This window comes from Podarcis muralis, chromosome 4 (assembly GCF_964188315.1).
Source record: "Podarcis muralis chromosome 4, rPodMur119.hap1.1, whole genome shotgun sequence".
NCBI classification, from domain to species: domain Eukaryota; kingdom Metazoa; phylum Chordata; class Lepidosauria; order Squamata; family Lacertidae; genus Podarcis; species Podarcis muralis.
Window position 1 is genome coordinate 51,064,421 of NC_135658.1, and position 17,600 is coordinate 51,082,020.

Here is a 17,600-nt window from a genome sequence, read left to right on the forward strand (position 1 = left end):
AAATAAAAATCCTTCAGAAATCCAGAATTTGGCCCCCCTCCCCCAATGAAATCTGTAATTAGATCTGATGTGCTGACAAGGGATGAAAGGTTAATCCCTACATAGTCCTTTCTGCTTCCAGCTCAACATGTGCTCAAGTTTAATCTTATGCCACTCTCCCTATCAAAATGCACAGAAGTGGTATCAACATGACTGGGGTGTGTGTGTGTGTGTGTGAGATTTCAAAGACTTCACCAGGCAGGCCTCTTCCCAGACCAGGTCTCTTCCCAGGTGCTCCAGTATGAGTTTATATATCCAGCAAACCCTGTATCTGCGATGTATGTCTGTGCTACTGCTGCCTTAAGCTAGGGCCTTAATGACTGGTTGGCTTCTAAATTGTCCAACATTTCTTTAATTGCTGGAGCCTCAGTTGACAGCTTTCCTCTAGATTCAAGAGCTACTTGACAGTGAAGGTACCTTTCTGGAGCACTTGCCAAAGTCCTTTGGTGAGCCTTAACAACTTGTGTTTGGGATTCCTCAAGTACTGCCTAATCCCTTACATGCCAGCCTGGTCACTTAGCTCTTCTAGGGAGTTACTGTTTGTGGTCCTCCATGTTTCAGAATATATCCTTACCAAAATACTAAGTAATGTATACAAAGGACATTTTTTAAAAAATCGATCACCCAAATGTGGGTGTTTTCTTGCCACTGCTAATGCCAGAGATACCACTTGGACACTATAGTTGTAGTGTTCAGATTCACAAGGTAGCATCATTGAACAAACACCATGCCCCTTATAGGTTGCATGCATATGTCTAAAAGCACTTACTATTCTAAATTTTTGGTTTGATTTGCTGAAATAAAAATTACCATATATAGTAGCTACAATATGCCTGCTGAAAAACCGGGCTGACTGAGAGTCAAAGTGCCCTGAACACTTAAGTGGATCAAGGGTCCCATCTAATGAACAGTATTAATTATTATTATCATCATCATCATCATCAACAACAACAACAACAAATTTATATCCCACTCATCTGACTGTATTGCCCCAGCCACTCTGGGTGGCTTCCAACAAATTAAAACACAGTAAGGCATCAAACATTAAAAACTTCCTCTATACTGTGGTCTGGTTGTGGGGAAGCAGGCTGTCAAGGACCTTGCTGAAAGTCATACCTAAAGTCATTTGGCTTGCTTAGATTCAGAAATCACTTGCCAGGCCTTTTCATCCCCCTGCACCCTTAGGAAGTTTAAACAAATGAAAACAGAATTTCAGAAGGCCAAGTTCTATACCAGATTGCATATTTTGTCACAGAAAATGAAATAACATTACACTGTGAAATGGCAACTCACCACTTTAAGCTCAACGTCTGTGCAGCTGGATCTTTCCTAGGTCAGTTTGGATGTCATCACTGTCATAGAAACTGGGGATTGGAATTGTATAAGGTGGAAGAGGGAGGGCATTTTATAGAAGGTAGCCCCATCAGAATTGTTCGTACCTTGTTAAAACTTTGACTTTGAGCAGAAAATTCAAGGTAACTGCTACAAACTCACACCACTACAATGGAGCTCCTCCAGGAATGTATTTATTTACATTAAAACACTATTATACAAACTGAAAAAAAAGACATTTTAGAGGGAAGGCATGCCCAAGCAAACAGCCCTCTCACCCACCGCTGTTTTGTTCCACTATATTCAAAATGGGAAATCTATGAATCAGATCTACTTGGAAAGGAAGAAAAAGAACAAAAACCAACCACCACCCAACCCCCTACGTTTGAACATTTGATGGTCACTGTTAAAGTCACCCCCAAAATACTTAGTTCTTCATTCAAATAAAACTCTTGCCCATTGGTTTTATTTGTAATTTATTTATGTAACACAGTGTAGAAAGCTATCAATTCATAAGCAATGATTCTGTACAATCATCCTGCAGAAACGCTTGTAGGATCCCTGTTAATTTTTCAACCAGCAGGCACTTCCCCCCGCCCCCATATAAAAGTGCTCACAATTAACAAGGATTCCTTTTATTTTTTTTGAAATATGAAAAGATACATGGGAAAAGAAAGTTCATCCCCTTAATGCCTAAGGTGTGCACATAAAACAGGCACAAAGAAACAAACGTGTATTCCCATGATTTCTACATCACTAATACAGCAGAAGCAACAATCTGTACAATAAAATGCAACTGCAGAGGAAAATAATTTCAACTCATCTGGAATACTTTTCTAAAAAAAAGAAAGAAGAAAAATTCATCTTGACCTTAAAATGCATAGTGATCAGAAAAAGGAAAACTCAGCAAAGAGAAGCAGCTCAACCCCACGTACACAGAAAGCATCCCCCATCGATTCTTAAAGCATATTTCAATTAGGACTTAATTCCCCCCCCTTCACAAATCACAAGAATAATATACAACTGGCTAAAGGAGCTATATGATAAATAATTGGGAAAGAAGCTATTCATGCACTAGTTAAGTACAGCTAAACTTTACAGTACACAAAAAACATTCATTAATAATGTAGTGTAAAGACTGAAATGTAAAGAGAGAGAAGAATACATTACTGATTTTATAATTCAAGTTCAGGCATCTACTTGTGTTACAGCACAGCTGTCAAAAGGCGATAATGAGTAAATAATAAAACAAAGTGTTTGTTCGTTCTTGCTTGTTTCCACATTATTCTCTAACTGAACACCAATGGGCAGTGAAGCAATCATTTTGCTGTCCAACTCATGAGGCTGCTGTGGTGTTCTAGTTCTGCATCTGTTCAAAGAACTTGTAGGTTGGATTCTCGTAGCCATTTTGTTGCATCTTGGACAGGTGGCGTTCCTCTGGTGTCACTGCAGCGTCCACCTAAGGCAGGTAGAAGGAAGACCAGAGTCACGGTCCCACACAACTCTCACGTTGACAGTGTAAATGGAAGAAATAGGGTTGTCCCCCCCACCCCACCTCCTGGGTCAACTCTTTGAAGCTCTGTGGCTGTAGTTCAGTGGTAAAGCATCTGCTTTGCAAGCAGAACATCCTGGGTTCAATCCCCAGCATCTCTAGGTAGGGCTGGGAAAGAACATTGCCTGAAACCCTGCCTGTTATTGTAGAAAAGAGATGGACCAACTGTCTGACTCAGTATCAAGAATCTTCCCACGTTTCGAAACCAGCAGACCAGGGTCTCTGCTGAGGATCAGTGTCCTGACAGTTTGCAGAACAACCTCTTTCACAAGTCATGATGAAAGACTCTAGGGGTGGGGGGGGGGGAGAGGCAGTAGGTGTGTACATTGACTGTACATAGTACAGTCCCCAGTCACAGAATCTCACAAATTAGCAATAGACACCAATGCTGATGTGTATTCTGGGAGCAACACACTCAGTGCCATTGTGAAAAGGCAATGTGAGGGAGAACGGGATACTGGACTTCATGGGCTTCTGCCATGATCCAGCAGGGGCTCTTCTTGAGGTTAAGTCAGGCATAGGCAAACCTGCCCCTCCAGATGTTTTGGGACTACAACTCCCATCATCCCTAGCTGACGACCAGTGGTCAGGGATGATGGGAGTTGTAGTCTCAAAGCATCTGGAGGGCGAGTTGCCTATGCCTGGGTTAAGTTTTGAGGAGTCCTTTGTGTGTGAAGCACACCAAGAGTGTATGCATGCTGCTGACAGGCTTGATGCTGCTGTCCCCTTGCATGTTCACAGATTCAGGAGAAGAGTGGGTTCAAACCCTCTGTTCTAAACATAGCTTTTTATTTATAAAAGGATTTATATACTGCATGTTACAGTTGAACTGAGGTACCTTATCAACTATGTTAGTTTAGTTCACAGAATCACAGATTTGTAGAGTTGGAAGAGACCACAAGGGTCTTCTAGTCCAACATTCTGTAGTGCAGGAATCTTTTGCCCAATGTGGGACTTGAACCCACAAACCTGGGATTAAGAGTCTTGTTCATTTGAACTGGATTCATTAAACTTGTTTTAAAAGGATGGTATTCATATTAAGTGGGATGCGGGTGGCGCTGTGGGTTAAATCACAGAGCCTAGGACTTGCCGTGACGGCGTGAGCTCCCGTTGCTTGGTCCCTGCTCCTACCAACCTAGCAGTTTGAAAGCACGTCAAAGTGCAAGTAGATAAATAGGTACCACTCCGGCAGGAAGGTAAACGGCGATTCCGTGTGCTGCTCTGGTTCGCCAGAAGCAGCTTAGTCATGCTGGCCACATGACTAGGAAGCTGTACGCCGGCTCCCTCGGCCAATAAAGCGAGATGAGCGCTGCAACCCCAGAGTTGGCCGCAACTGGACCTCATGGTCAGGGGTCCCTTTACTTTTATTCATATTAAGTACTAAAACAGCAAAATCACAACAATATAAAATAAAATGCGGCAAATGGCCCCAAAGGCACCACCAATTAATTCCTAACATTTAACTTAAGAAAAGTCTAATTTCTATAGTCACTTGCATACATTCCCACTGGAATAGTCATTCTTGGTGTCCATAGAAAAAATGCAGCAGTTATGGTGAAGCACTGCAGAGAATATACTGCTCAAGGGTTAATTTTTATTGCTCACAAAAAATGACATTGTGATCATGTGAAATTCTATCGTCTCAGCAGTCTTCAGATCAGGTGTGGGGAACCTTTGGCCCTCCAGATGCTGCTGAACAACAACTCCCATCATCCCTGGCCGTTGGCCAGCTCCCGGCTGATAAGAACGAGAGTCCAGCAACATATGGAGGGCTAAAGGTTCCCCACAGCTGCTTCAAATGTTCATTAATTAAAAAAAAAAATAATAAAAAAAATCCTGCTCTGGGAAAATAATTTCTGCATACTTAGCACAACTGATACTCTCACTAACTGCTGAAATAGAGCAGGTATCTGTACTTCTGCTATGTATTCTATGTATGCCTTTATCAGCTTTATTTTAAAATTTTGAAATAGAAGATCCCTGGACGGTTAAGTTCAGTCAAAGGTGACTATGGGGTTGCGGCGCTCATTTCGCTTCAGGCTGAGGGAGCCAACGTTTGTCCACAGACAGCTTTCTGGGCCATGTGGCCAGCATGACTAAACCGCTTCTGGCACAACCAGAAAGGCTCCATGTCCCCACTGACCCCTACCCATTTCCAAGGAAAATAAGAACAATTATTACATTTTGAAGAAGGTCCCAAACCTGCCATTGATAGAATGTGCCCCCCCCCTTTTAAGCTTTTTCAAGAAGCAGAGGAATGCTCAGCCTAGCTATATTAGCCATTCCAATCCATCAAGTTTTGGGTGTCCTTAGAGAATGTCACGGCTTCCCAGCGCTACGCTCAAATCCCCTACATAAGAATGTGCTCAGCAGCAGCTTGAACAAATCTATATTGACAATCTTCAGCTCTTGCTCTGCCTTACCTATCAGTTCATAATGAAATAATCCATAACACTCTACAGACTTGGTATGGATCAGTCAATTTCTGCTTTCAACCCATTAGCTGTAGCTGGGGTTTGAGACTGTCTACAGGCCAATTGCTTGAATTGTTCCCATTTAAACATCCCTTAATGTTTTTTCCCCTGCAGATGCAAAAGTTAGCATGTCACTCAACAGAGTTCTCCAGCATATCCTTGGGACCTGCCAACAGGGACCATGTAAACCACACCACAAAACTAGTTATGGCTTCATGTTTGTATCCAATGCTGTGAGAGCAAAGTTCCAGTCATGTTACAGGACTGTCCCTTCCTATCCCACCCACTGCAGTGCCCCCCAAATTGCTTCAGAGAGTCCCTCCAGTTCTTTGGTACATGGATGACCACAGGGAAAAGGAGAGAAAGGGGGAGTCTGTTCTGGCACCGCAGCAGCATTTGATATAATTTTATAATTACAATTTGAAATCAGACTCACAGTATTATTTCCCCTGCGCCCCACCCCCTCCATAAGCCAAACTGGTTTTGCAACTGGAAAACAGAATCCAGTCAGAAAATGGAGCAATCCAGTTGACTTCATAGAAGGCAATAAGCTCTGTTTGGCTCCTATTGTCCATTCACAGAATAATTATTAGTAACTTTCACTTACCTCCACTACACCATGATGGATAGAGGTATATTGTTTCTTCTTAAGCATCACCAAAGTGATGACAATTACTGTAGCAATGACAACACCTCCCACCATTAGTCCAATGATGGCGCCTTTGTTCGAACCTACATCTTCAGCAAAGAATACCTAAAATAAAATTAAAAAATGGCAAGTTAGTTACTGAGTTAGGCAACTTGTTACTTGTGCATTTTACACCTTGCCAAACAAAAGAAAAATTCTCTCGACAATCCAATGGTTTGTGAGCAGTGCTCAATAAAATACCTAAACTTTGTTTCCATTTAAGAGGTAAATTAGTATTATGGTTTCTCTTCATGTAACATGGGAGAATGGAATCTGAAATTGCTAGCATCCCATCTGCAACACACAGAAATGCATATGTGAAGTTGGGATAATCTGGAGCCACAAAGCTGGTAGTAGGATGTGGACAGGGAAGTGGGAAAAGAAATTTGTTCAGCTTGCATTTTAATATGAACCTACCTAGTTTGCACCTCATGGAACAATACGTAAACCAAACCAAACCCATCTATCCTTCAAAATGCACTTTTCTCCCCATTTTGTAATGCAGTTCTCCAGCCAGGCAATGCATACAACAACAACAACAACAACAACAACAACAACAACAACAACAACAACAACAACAACGATCTTTATTATGGTCCAGAGACCCAACAAATCGTTACAAAGCAATACACAATTCATTCAGCCTACCTCCAGGTTAAACAAGCATTTTGTTCAGAATATAGGGATCATTGGTTCTTGCAACCACCGATAAAAACTTTGCCACTGCTAATGTTCTAGCATTTGTCCGGTCTTCCAATAGGAACCTGACATAGTGAGCCTCTGATTTTCCCGGGAAAGGTACCAGCAAGGGTAGTATCAGTTCAGCCCTGGCTTGCTCATATTTTGCACAGTGCAACAAAATAAGTTTTATGGAATCGATGTCTTGAGCACACGAGCAAAGTCTCCTTCTGCAGTGTTGGATGGCAGGTTGAGAGGAGTTCCCTACCAGGACAGACTTTGCTTGTGTGCTCAAGACATTGATTCCATAAAACATATTTTGTTGCGCTGTGCAATGCATACAAAGAAGCATATATCAGAGCAAACGTAAAGAAAAACAAGTGTGCCTGTGAAAACAACATTCAAGACACATTACATTAGGAGAAACTGCTTGCAAAAATGTGTCTATTAGGAGAAGGGCACGCAAACATGCACACCAATTCTCACCCAGGCTTTGCAAATTGATGTGGAAGCAGGGAGAACTGAACTTAAGATATAGAAACTGAAATGGTTGGCTCCGTCCATTCCTAGCTGCATTGTAGGAGGAACTCGGGTGCGAAGAAGGGAGCTCCCCAGGCCTTCTTCCTACTCAGGCTCACAATAAAGAACTCAATCTGTTCACTTTCAAAAGTCACCAAAAGAGACTGAACAAGAATCCAAAAACTTTCTCCTATGTCAGCCTCTTTTCTGGCACTACAGACGTCAACAAGGGCTATTCTCAACTGCCAGATATATCTGAGCAGTAGAGTCTTCATTACAGACCATTGGGATCCTGTCCAAAGGTGATGGACCATTAAGGAAATTGGTGAGGATATTTCTACTTCCCAATCTGACAAAACCCTCAACTGTGTGACCATCAATTGTCAATTAGGATAAGGGCCACTCTTGTGGAGCCACAGGCACCTATGACAGTAGATAAAATCGGTTCCAAAGATCAGCCTATAATGTGCTGAGAGTATGCTGAGCTCAAGTACTGAACTGCAAGGTTAACCAGCTTGCCAAAGAACAACAATACAGACCTATCAATAATCATAAGAGATTTAGACCCAGAACAAATTTAGTTGGTCCCTAAGGTGCTACTGGACAAATTTTTATTTTATTTATTTCATAAGAGATTTACGTTTCAGTGCTATTCTTCTACTTACTCCCTACCCTGCACTATGATTAAAACAAAAACAAAACTGGTGTAGAATAGAAACAAAAACACACAGATTAATTTATTTATATTGAGGGTTGTTACTGAACAATATTGTGCCTTCAAGAAGAGTGTTTGTTTTTAAAACTGTACAATGCAATTCTGTTTGAATTGCACACACACCCCAGCACAGTAGGGGGAGGAAACAGGTTTAAATTCTCTTTTTAGTGTTGTTCCCCATTGCATACTAGCTCCCATATAATTAAAAGAGAATAAAATAGAAGTAAATGAACTGAAATACACTTTCCCTCCTCTCCCCACGCCTTTTCAAAACAAGTCCTCCCTTAAATGACTCATAAACATGCTAACTCTTGTGAGCCTTGCAGGCTAGCATTTTACACAGGAGAGGGTTTTTTTTATAGCACTGGGAATTTTTGATCCCCAGAATCTAAGAGCTGATTATTATTATTATTATTGCACGGAACAATTATCTATCCCTAATGCAAATTGGATTCCCACGCTAATTTTAATTTTCAGCACCATTTAGCTTCAAGAATAGGTTCCAAAAAGAAAACCTTTCAAATTTCAGTATCTGAAGTCAAATACTCCAGTACACTTTATTCCTTAAGAAAACAAGAAGGCCGTTTCAGACACAGAGAATGACCAGGATATATTCTGGGTTGATTCACATTTGGCTTTAGTTCAAGTTCCAGGTACACAAGAAATGTTTCAAATTGCTTAGGTCAAATCAGTTCATATTGTGCCAATAAAAAGTTAAACCAATATTCATAGGCTTAATTTTTGTTTTTAAAAATGTAATGATCAAAGTGCTTCCCTGGTTTTTATAATATATTGGGAACAGCTCTGGGCAGGTGGAACAAGGAAATCTTTGTGAACTGCCATTTATGGAAGTAAAGCAGCAGTATTTGCTTTTTCTTCCTGCTCCCTAACAAAGGATTTTAGGGAATTCCCCCCCCCCCCCCCTTCTCCTGCTTTCTTTTGTGTTTCTGGCATTCCCTTCCCCTCTTTCCACTTCTTGCTCAGTTCCTGAGATATAACAGGGCTCAAACCTTCTTCTAAATTATACCTTTAGATTGACAAGCCCTGTCTTGAAAAGCCAAATTCAGTATGATGACAACAGACCTGTCCCTTTATAAGTGGCCTTGCCCCAGTCACATATAAAGGAGCGGCGTCCCCTGATTTGCAGCAGATGCCCAATGCGTTAAAAGAATATGCACAGTATTTCACTATTGGTGAATGAAAGATCTTGTGGGTTCTGAGGACAAGGATTTCAATAGTCACAGAAATTGGAAACAGCCCCAAGCTATTTTCAGGAACAAAGTTAGTGTAACATAAAATAAAACTAGTCTTAAGGAGAAGAGATCAGGATCCAGTTTAAGGAAAGAGGGCGCACTCACCAGTTTCTGATGGTGTACTTCGTATCCTGAATCATGTCTGTACTCTGCATCCATCTTTAGCTCTGCAGTCTCTTCTGTTTTGACATTGGTTAATCCAGAGCCTATATCAGGCCAAAAAGAGAGAGAGAAACAAGCGCCAGTTTTTGATTAGCTCTATGTGTACCCTCCACCACAGCTGCCAACAATCATGAATGCAAGACACACATATGAAGAAGCCTCTAATGAAAGTGTGCATGGTGAGATAATGGTAGAAGATGGTACTTTAAAAAAAGGGGTGGGTGGGGAGCAAAACCAAAACCAAGCAATTGCTAATTTTTCTACTACTTACTGAGAGACAAGAAATGCACTTTCATCGGTAGCCAAGGGGGAAAGAGATTCTTTAAAGAACAAAGGATGGCGATTGTTTCACAGCCTTGTTCCTGTGCTACTTCTGCACAGGGCAGAATCATAGAGATGAGGGGAAGGGCTGCACTTCCAGTCTCACCCCACCATCAGGCCTTCTTTCAATAACTGCATGTTGTGTAGTTGTCTGCAAAGGAGCTCCTGCTCACATGCAGGGGCTCCATACAATTAGGGGTCCAAGGTGCCTAAAGACCCTACTCACGAGCTGCAGCAACTGAGTTGTTGAAAGATGATGATCTGGTGCTGGGGGTGGGGCTAGGGCACAGCCCCACTACACAGGATTACGCCTTATGTGCAAGTCAATCATGAATAGGAGTAGGATGGCTTGCAAAAAAGGAGACATTTGTAATGGGCTGGCTGAGTGAGGAAAATGCAGGAGAACCCAGTGGGATGTGGGGGTCTCTGCCAAGACTGGGGCAGCTGGATAGTGAAGATCTCTGCTGTTTTATCCATGTCCATGATGAGAACCGCAAGCTCTTTCCACAGCTGTCAGAGCCTATTCCACTGCCTCCCGCCCTCTGCCTTCCCCAAAGGGGATGTTCCTCCATTCCCAGCTGCCTCTCAGGAGGCAGAGCCACTTCCACCGTCAAAGGCACCAAAGGAGAAGGAAACAGAGGTTTCCACCTACCAGGCCTAGTGTGATGGCAGAAATGCTTGCTGCACATAGTTGTGGCTGCCCCATTTCTAAATACAGGACAGCAACGGGGTGTGTGTCAGTGTCAGATCCACACCCACAGCTTGTGGGGTTTGAGAACCTGCCTTTGTTGTAGGTGTATTTGTGGCATACACACTAAAGTCTAGATATGCTAGCAGTTCATTAAAAAAAAAAAATGGTCGCATTATCTCAGGTATACTTGCACAAGTCAGCCAAAGGCTGTTTGATTAATAGAAAGACAACACATATTGCCCTTCACTTCTAAAATGTAGATACCCACTCAAAACTATCTAAGTAAATGGCGAAACAGCAACCATACCTGCAATTCATCTAGCCTAGAATTTCTGCATCTGAAAATTGCCAGCTGTAGTTATTAATAACACAAGCTACTAATACCAATTTAATTCCTGGCAGATTGCTCCCAGTCTCTGGGCATTCACAGTTTAAGGGACACCCTACTAGTCAATTGAACCAAACATCCTTTTGAATTGTTGTAAAAATTCTCTTTCAAGTTGTAGCAGATAATACAAGATCACTGAAAAATATTTCTGCCCCACAAATTATTGAAGAAGTCATTGTGCTATAAAATTGGCATATTTGATAACAGTACTGGAAATTGGCTGAAGTGCATATATGTTCATCTTCCTGAACATTTTAGCTATATGTAATACAATCGTGCATCTAGGACTGTAATTTTTTCTAAGAAAAGCTTGCATGATTTAAGAGTACAACTCTTTCTGGAAAAGTGTACATCTTTGGGACTGTAAATAGCAGAGCTTCCAAACAAAATTTGGAAGCTAAAAATTTCAGTAAGATTCCTATGAAATCTCTAAAATTTTAATTCCGCTCTCTCAAATGCAATCTCTTAGGTCTCTTTCCATAAGGCATACCATGGGCTTGTCACATGGGCAGCTTGTTATGTGCGTATCTCATAAAAAGCAATTAATCATTCCAGACACTGGAATGCCTTATGTTGTTTGTGCATAAAGTGCTTCAGACTTAAGTTATAAAATGGTAGCCAAATATGCAGGCATCTTGCTACTGGCATGCTACTGTGAATTATGGAAACCAGCCAATTTCCATAAATGAAGGTTTTGACAAAGCCCAAGAGGGGAGAAAAACACACACAGAGCCCATTTCTCTCTTTGGTATGAATCAGTACAACTGTTAAACATATGTCACACAAACTCTTCATGGAAACTAGCTATGCCCTAATATGCTTTCATAACCTAGCACTTTTATTTCGGAATGTGAAAAGGATGGCAAACCTGCAAAATATCGCACTTTCCGTTTTATTCTTGCGCGAGGAACCCACTGGTTTTAACACCAGGAAGAATTGATTTGATGAATTATTTAACTCTAACTGCGTAGCTGCACAGTGAGATCCAGATGCCACAGATTAACTCTGAAGCACACAGATCTAACCTTGGGACCACTGCCCTCTTTGGACATTACATCAGAGTGATTACACTATATTAGAGGGGTTCTTGCTTCTACAAGTGTACTTCCTGTGTAACTAGCACACCAAATGATAATACATTACAGTGGTACCTCGGGTTACATACGCTTCAGGTTACATACGCTTCAGGTTAGACTCCGCTAACCCAGAAATAGTACCTCGGGTTAAGAACTTTGCTTCAGGTTGAGAACAGAAATTGCACAACAGTGGCACGGTGGCAGTGGGAGGCCCCATTAGCTAAAGTGGTGCTTCAGGTTAAGAACAGTTTCAGGTTAAGAACAGACCTCCAGAACGAATTAAGTACTTAACCAGAGGTACCACTGTAATTGCATGGCAATTTTTTGTTATCAGCAGTCTCTGGACAACAGGTTAGGGAAGTTGAAGTCTTTTCCCACCTTGCAATGATTCTCACACATCTCCCTCTCAAACTATTTACATTTCAAGGGAAGCCCCTATGGCTCCAATGAAGGTTTCCCTTGAAACAGAAGCTGGAAAATGTCCTTATGTTGACACATCAACCAAATCTTTCTTTTCCTTCCTATTAATAAAATATGATATGAGCCAGATAGATTAAAGGGGTTGCCACCACTAGCAATCAACTGCAAGAGAGCAACAATTTCAGAATTTTTACTATAAAAGCATTAATTAGCCGGATTTTTGTGAGGAAGGCCTGTGAACTAAATGTGACTGTGGCTGCTGGACTTAATCTGAAAGCACATTTTGAAACAAGCATTGGAACGGTTTTGGATTATTCTCTTTGCAAGTGGCACTGAGTTAACTGCAATGTGCTCATTCCCATTATGCTAAATTTGCAGGAACCTCTGGTAGAATGACTACTGTGGCCAGATGCAGAAGACAAACAGGGCTCCTGTACCTTTAATAAGTCATATGGAGGGGGATTTCAGCAGGTGTAGCTGGTCATGTAAGCTATACCAGCTGAAATGCCTTTGTTAAGGTGCAGAAGACCTGTCTTCTTTATAGTATTGAGCCACCTTAAGGATTACTACAGAGTCATGAACTGTAATGAACTGTAATGTGCTTGCAAGCATACATTTTCTTAGCACTGGTTTGAAGGACAAAAATAATAATCCAGCAGTAATAAGTTAAAATTCATAATGTACAGGAGACCTTTGGAAGGAAAACACAGTATCAAAACAGCCCACTATCATCTACAATTTCTTCCTGCTAGACAGATGACATGTCCCTGTATGGATGCTATGTCATAATGTTCTATTGCTTCGCACACAAAACTTTGGGGAAAGAGAGAGACAAGAATAGATTCCTTTGACATATGTGATGATGACTAAAGGCAAGATGTGGGTGCAGAGGCAAAAGCATAATCGCTAAGCTGCATTTTAGATAGGCAATAGTAACATCACTTGTTTTTCCACGTGTGTGGTGTCATCAGTTGAATAGGCAAGTAACTCAGGCATTCTGTGATTTATCAGGTTCTATTTAGAAAGGCTAAGGGACGCGGGTGGCGCTGTGGGTAAAACCTCAGCGCCTAGGACTTGCCGATCGCATGGTCAGCGGTTCGAATCCCCGCGGCGGGGTGCGCTCCCGTCATTCGGTCCCAGTGCCTGCCAACCTAGCAGTTTGAAAGCACCCCCGGGTGCAAGTAGATAAATAGGGACCGCTTACCAGCGGGAAGGTAAACGGCGTTCTGTGTGCTGCACTGGCTCGCCAGATGCAGCTTGTCACGCTGGCCACGTGACCCGGAAGTGTTTGCGGACAGCACTGGCTCCCGGCCTATAGAGTGAGATGAGCGCACAACCCTAGAGTCTGGCAAGACTGGCCCGTACGGGCAGGGGTACCTTTACCTTTACCTTATTTAGAAAGGCTAATAAGCTACTTTTGTTCTAGAGTGATGTAATTTTGGTGATAAGCAAGACTTGGTCTTTGTGATAAAAGCAAGGCCTGGCAAGTCATGTAACCAGACAACTGGGTAGACAGAGATTCCCTGTCTCCTAAGGATGCCATTACATTTAATGAAGCCTTTCTGAGCACTCCGGTGCAGTACAGGTGACAGTGAGCTACAAACCAGAAATATGATGTGTCATTGCACAAGTAATGAGAGAAAACACTGAGCAGAGAGCTGCAAATTGATTGCCCTTTTGGCAGATGGAGGCTAATCTTTGGAGGGTGCTTATTTAGACTTTAGCGTTGTACATTAATTTGTTGTTGCTTCCGAAGTCTGGGAAAACAACTGGTGACATTTCTTTTGCTTATGGTCCCAACAACAACGAAACAAAATGTGATTCCGTACAGATGTCTAGGGAAAGGCATCGTACATATAATTGAACTTGCCATTTCATAGTGTCTTGTGAGTGAAATGTGCTGTTCTAGCATTAATTCAATACAAAAGAAACTCCTCTTTGCCCTGTTATGTGGTACAGAATATCTACCACCCACTAATTCCCTAGGCACACTCACTAGTGCAGATTACAGTCTCCATTACTCACAAGAATAAAGGGGGAGGCCCCAACTCTTTACCACCACTTAGGTAGTCTGAGGCATCATTTGCATGTTAGGTAAAGGTAAAGGGACCCCTGACCATTAGGTCCGGTCGTGGCTGACTCTGGGGTTGTGGCACTCATCTCGCTTTATTGGCCGAGGGAGCCGGCATACAGCTTCCGGGTCATATGGCCAGCATGACTAAGCCGTTTCTGGCGAACCAGAGCAGCGCACGGAAACGCTGTTTACCTTCCTACTGGAGCGGTACCTATTTATCTACTTGCACTTTGACGTGCTTTTGAACTGCTAGGTTGGCAGGAGTAGGGACCGAGCAATGGGAGCTCATCCTGTTGTGGTGATTTGAACCGCCGACCTTCTGATCGGCAAGTCCTAGGCTCTGTGGTTTAACCCACAGTGCCACCTGCGTCCCTTCATTTGCATGTTACGACAAGCCAAATTTAGCAAAAACAAGCAATCATGTGGGAACCCAGATCGAAAACAGGTCCTGCATGTGCCACACTACCCAGATCTCAGCCGTGATCTAGTTTAGCATTATGGCCAAGCGTGGATTCAGGGTTATTCTCCCCCAAACAAACCATGAACAAACCTTGGTTATTTGCTCACTTGATCTTGCTAAGCTATGGCTTGGGCTTAGTGTTATGTGCAAACTGGGCTTGCTGATGAGAATAACTATTATATGCACTCTGAATATGCACATTAGATTGGGGCATTACAGATACTTGTATTTCTACCAGCCAGCAAGGTTACTGTAATGTCTATATCTAGAAACCTGTCTAGACATTGTTAAAGCACTTCTGAAGGAGAATGCATTCATTATCTTTGTTAGAAGTCATTGGGCTCACTCCCCCCCCCCCATTCTGAACTAAATATACTGCACTGAAGCCCCCAAAATGAAAAGTTACCATTACCTGGCTCTTTCCCTAGAGCTCATATATTTGATGACTTTAACATTTTCAATTTCCAAAGCAAAGTATTTATTTTTCATGCAGAAAGATATATCACACAACACACACACACACACACTTTGAATGCCCCCATGGCACTGCCTGATGTTCAAGTTACAAGGAAAATATATATAAATGGGAAAAGGAGTTCACAAATCATCTAACCGCTTCTCTTTTAATTCCAGCATATTCCTGGAATAAATTATTATTTTATGGGTCAGGCAGACATGTTTCAGCAAAATGACCTCATTCAAGAGTTGGCAGGTAGTTACTGAGTTATAAATCATGTCTATGAGAAGACGCAGGAGCTCAGCAGAGGAGTATTACAAAGAAAAGGTGATCCATTCAGCTGAAGCCAAAGATGAACATGCAGGGCAAACACAGGTTAGGTAAAAGCCATGCAAATTATATACCTGGTCGTGTGGTGAGTCCTCTGTCTGCAGCTGGGCGGGCATCAACTGGCTCAACTGGGCACGTGCAGCCAAGAAATAAACAAATAGGAAAGAAAAAGAGCAAATAAAAAAATAAAAATAAACGAAAGCTTCCAAAATAAGTTGCCTTTGGTTTTGCCTGGGACAGTGCAGGAAAGTTATATGCCATAAACAAAGTAACATAAGCCAACAGTTGGAAAAGATCTGCTTTAAAGTAATCCTGGAAATGAAAGTAAAGGGACAGGAACTACCACGTCCATCCATTTCTGGTTACTTTGCATATCACAAACCACAAACAGAGTCTAGATGTTCTCCATCTATTGGAGAAGAAGAAAGCCTTCTTCAGTCCTTGAAAACTCCACCTACCTTTTGCTTTGAACTCTGTAACATAAATATCACGCAAAAACGGCTGCTTCTCATCTCTTAACCCCGTCCTTCCCCTTCTCCTTTAGAAGAATGGTTACATTTTAAACACCACTGAACACTATAACTTTAAAGGCAAGTTATGCGGCAGTCTGGCTTCTCTCAAAATAACTGAGGGAAACTTAGGGGATAAACATTTATCTCTTATATAGTCACAGCATTTTGTGTCTTAAAAAAGGAGATGAAAAGGACGGGGAACTTCTGAATTGTAGAAATGCTTGATTCTTTAATATTAAGAGCATGTTCCCTGAAACAAGCTTTGAGGAATTGCAGGACAAATGGAAGAGACCGATTCTGCAGAAGCACATCGCTCTCTAATATGGTACAAAACTTCACCTGAAAGTCTCCAGAAAGTGGCATATAAATACTGACAGATGACAGAATGCAGGACTCTAGCTGCTGATGCAGAAAGCCATGAGTCTGAGCGTATCTGAACATCAACCATAACTTTGCCAGCAATACCTTCTGTACACCATCTATGAGCCAAGATATTGTAATAGGGATTCTCATTGTTGGCTGCATCTTACTACTAAATCCCTCTTTCTTGGATTTTTTTCCTGACTGTATTTCGAATGACAATAAGACTCTTTATTTAACTAGGCACCGAGTAAGGTTTTTGAAATAGGGAAATTAAATTAATTTTAGTAAGTTTCTTAAACATTATTTTTAAAAGCAGGTTGTTATCCAGTTTATGTATAGCATATTCATTCAAATAAATACACAAATTGGGGGCGGGGGAAACACAACAACACATGGAAGAATCATATTTCAAAACAAAAATCACCACCACTTTGAATGCCATGTTGGAAGGAAAGCCACTTATCCAAAGAACATATCCAAGTACAAAAGGTATTGCCAACCCAGATCTTTGTATGCTAGGTATTGTAACTAGATTTTCTAAAATAACGATCCCCCTGAAAAGCCAGAACCCTCTGACATGAGTAAGACAATCTGCATGGATTTCCTCACCCCCTCACAATATGCTTAGCAGTGATTTATGTTTGTGGAAGCAGGTGGACTTACCAGCTAACCTGTCACACACTCATTCAATCCAAGCAGAACATCCCACAGCTGCATAATGAGAAAAACTCAAAAACATGATACTACTTGTCCCTTTTCCATGCTAGAGGAGGAGGCACAGTCTCTCAAACCGACATATGCAGGAGCCAGAAATGCTGAAGGAATGCTAAGCTTCCATTAGTAGAATGCAGTGAAGACTATTTCATAAACAGCAGAGTCAAACCCCAGGTTGCCTTATAGTGTACACTAAGGATAGATCTGCAGCCAACCAGCCCTTGGTGACTGCATCTATGTTTTATTATAGACAGACTAATTTCAATTTTATTGCACCTTTCCTCCAAGAAGCTCAAGGTGGCATACATAACTCATCTTCCACGTTTTATCCTCATGGAAACCCTGTGAGGCAGGTGAGTCTGAGAGGCAGTGACTTGCCCAA

General features: G+C 41.8%; 1 protein-coding gene across 5 annotated transcripts in view; it reads right to left on the reverse strand.

Moving 5' to 3' along the window:
• Positions 1 to 1,549: 1,549 nt before the first annotated feature.
• APP (amyloid beta precursor protein) overlaps positions 1,550 to 17,600 on the reverse strand; it is a 144,542-nt gene continuing 128,491 nt past the window's right edge. For 3 of the 5 annotated variants that reach the window (XM_077927293.1, XM_028726974.2, XM_028726976.2), the window contains 4 exons: positions 15,704 to 15,757; positions 9,356 to 9,456; positions 6,005 to 6,151; positions 1,550 to 2,830 (listed from right to left, as the gene is read on the reverse strand). In XM_077927293.1, the coding sequence (XP_077783419.1) occupies positions 2,729 to 2,830; positions 6,005 to 6,151; positions 9,356 to 9,456; positions 15,704 to 15,757 (404 nt within the window). In that variant the 3' untranslated portion in view covers positions 1,550 to 2,728. The remainder of the gene's footprint in view (positions 2,831 to 6,004; positions 6,152 to 9,355; positions 9,457 to 15,703; positions 15,758 to 17,600) is intronic. The other 2 variants (XM_028726975.2, XM_028726977.2) reach the window with 1 other exon arrangement.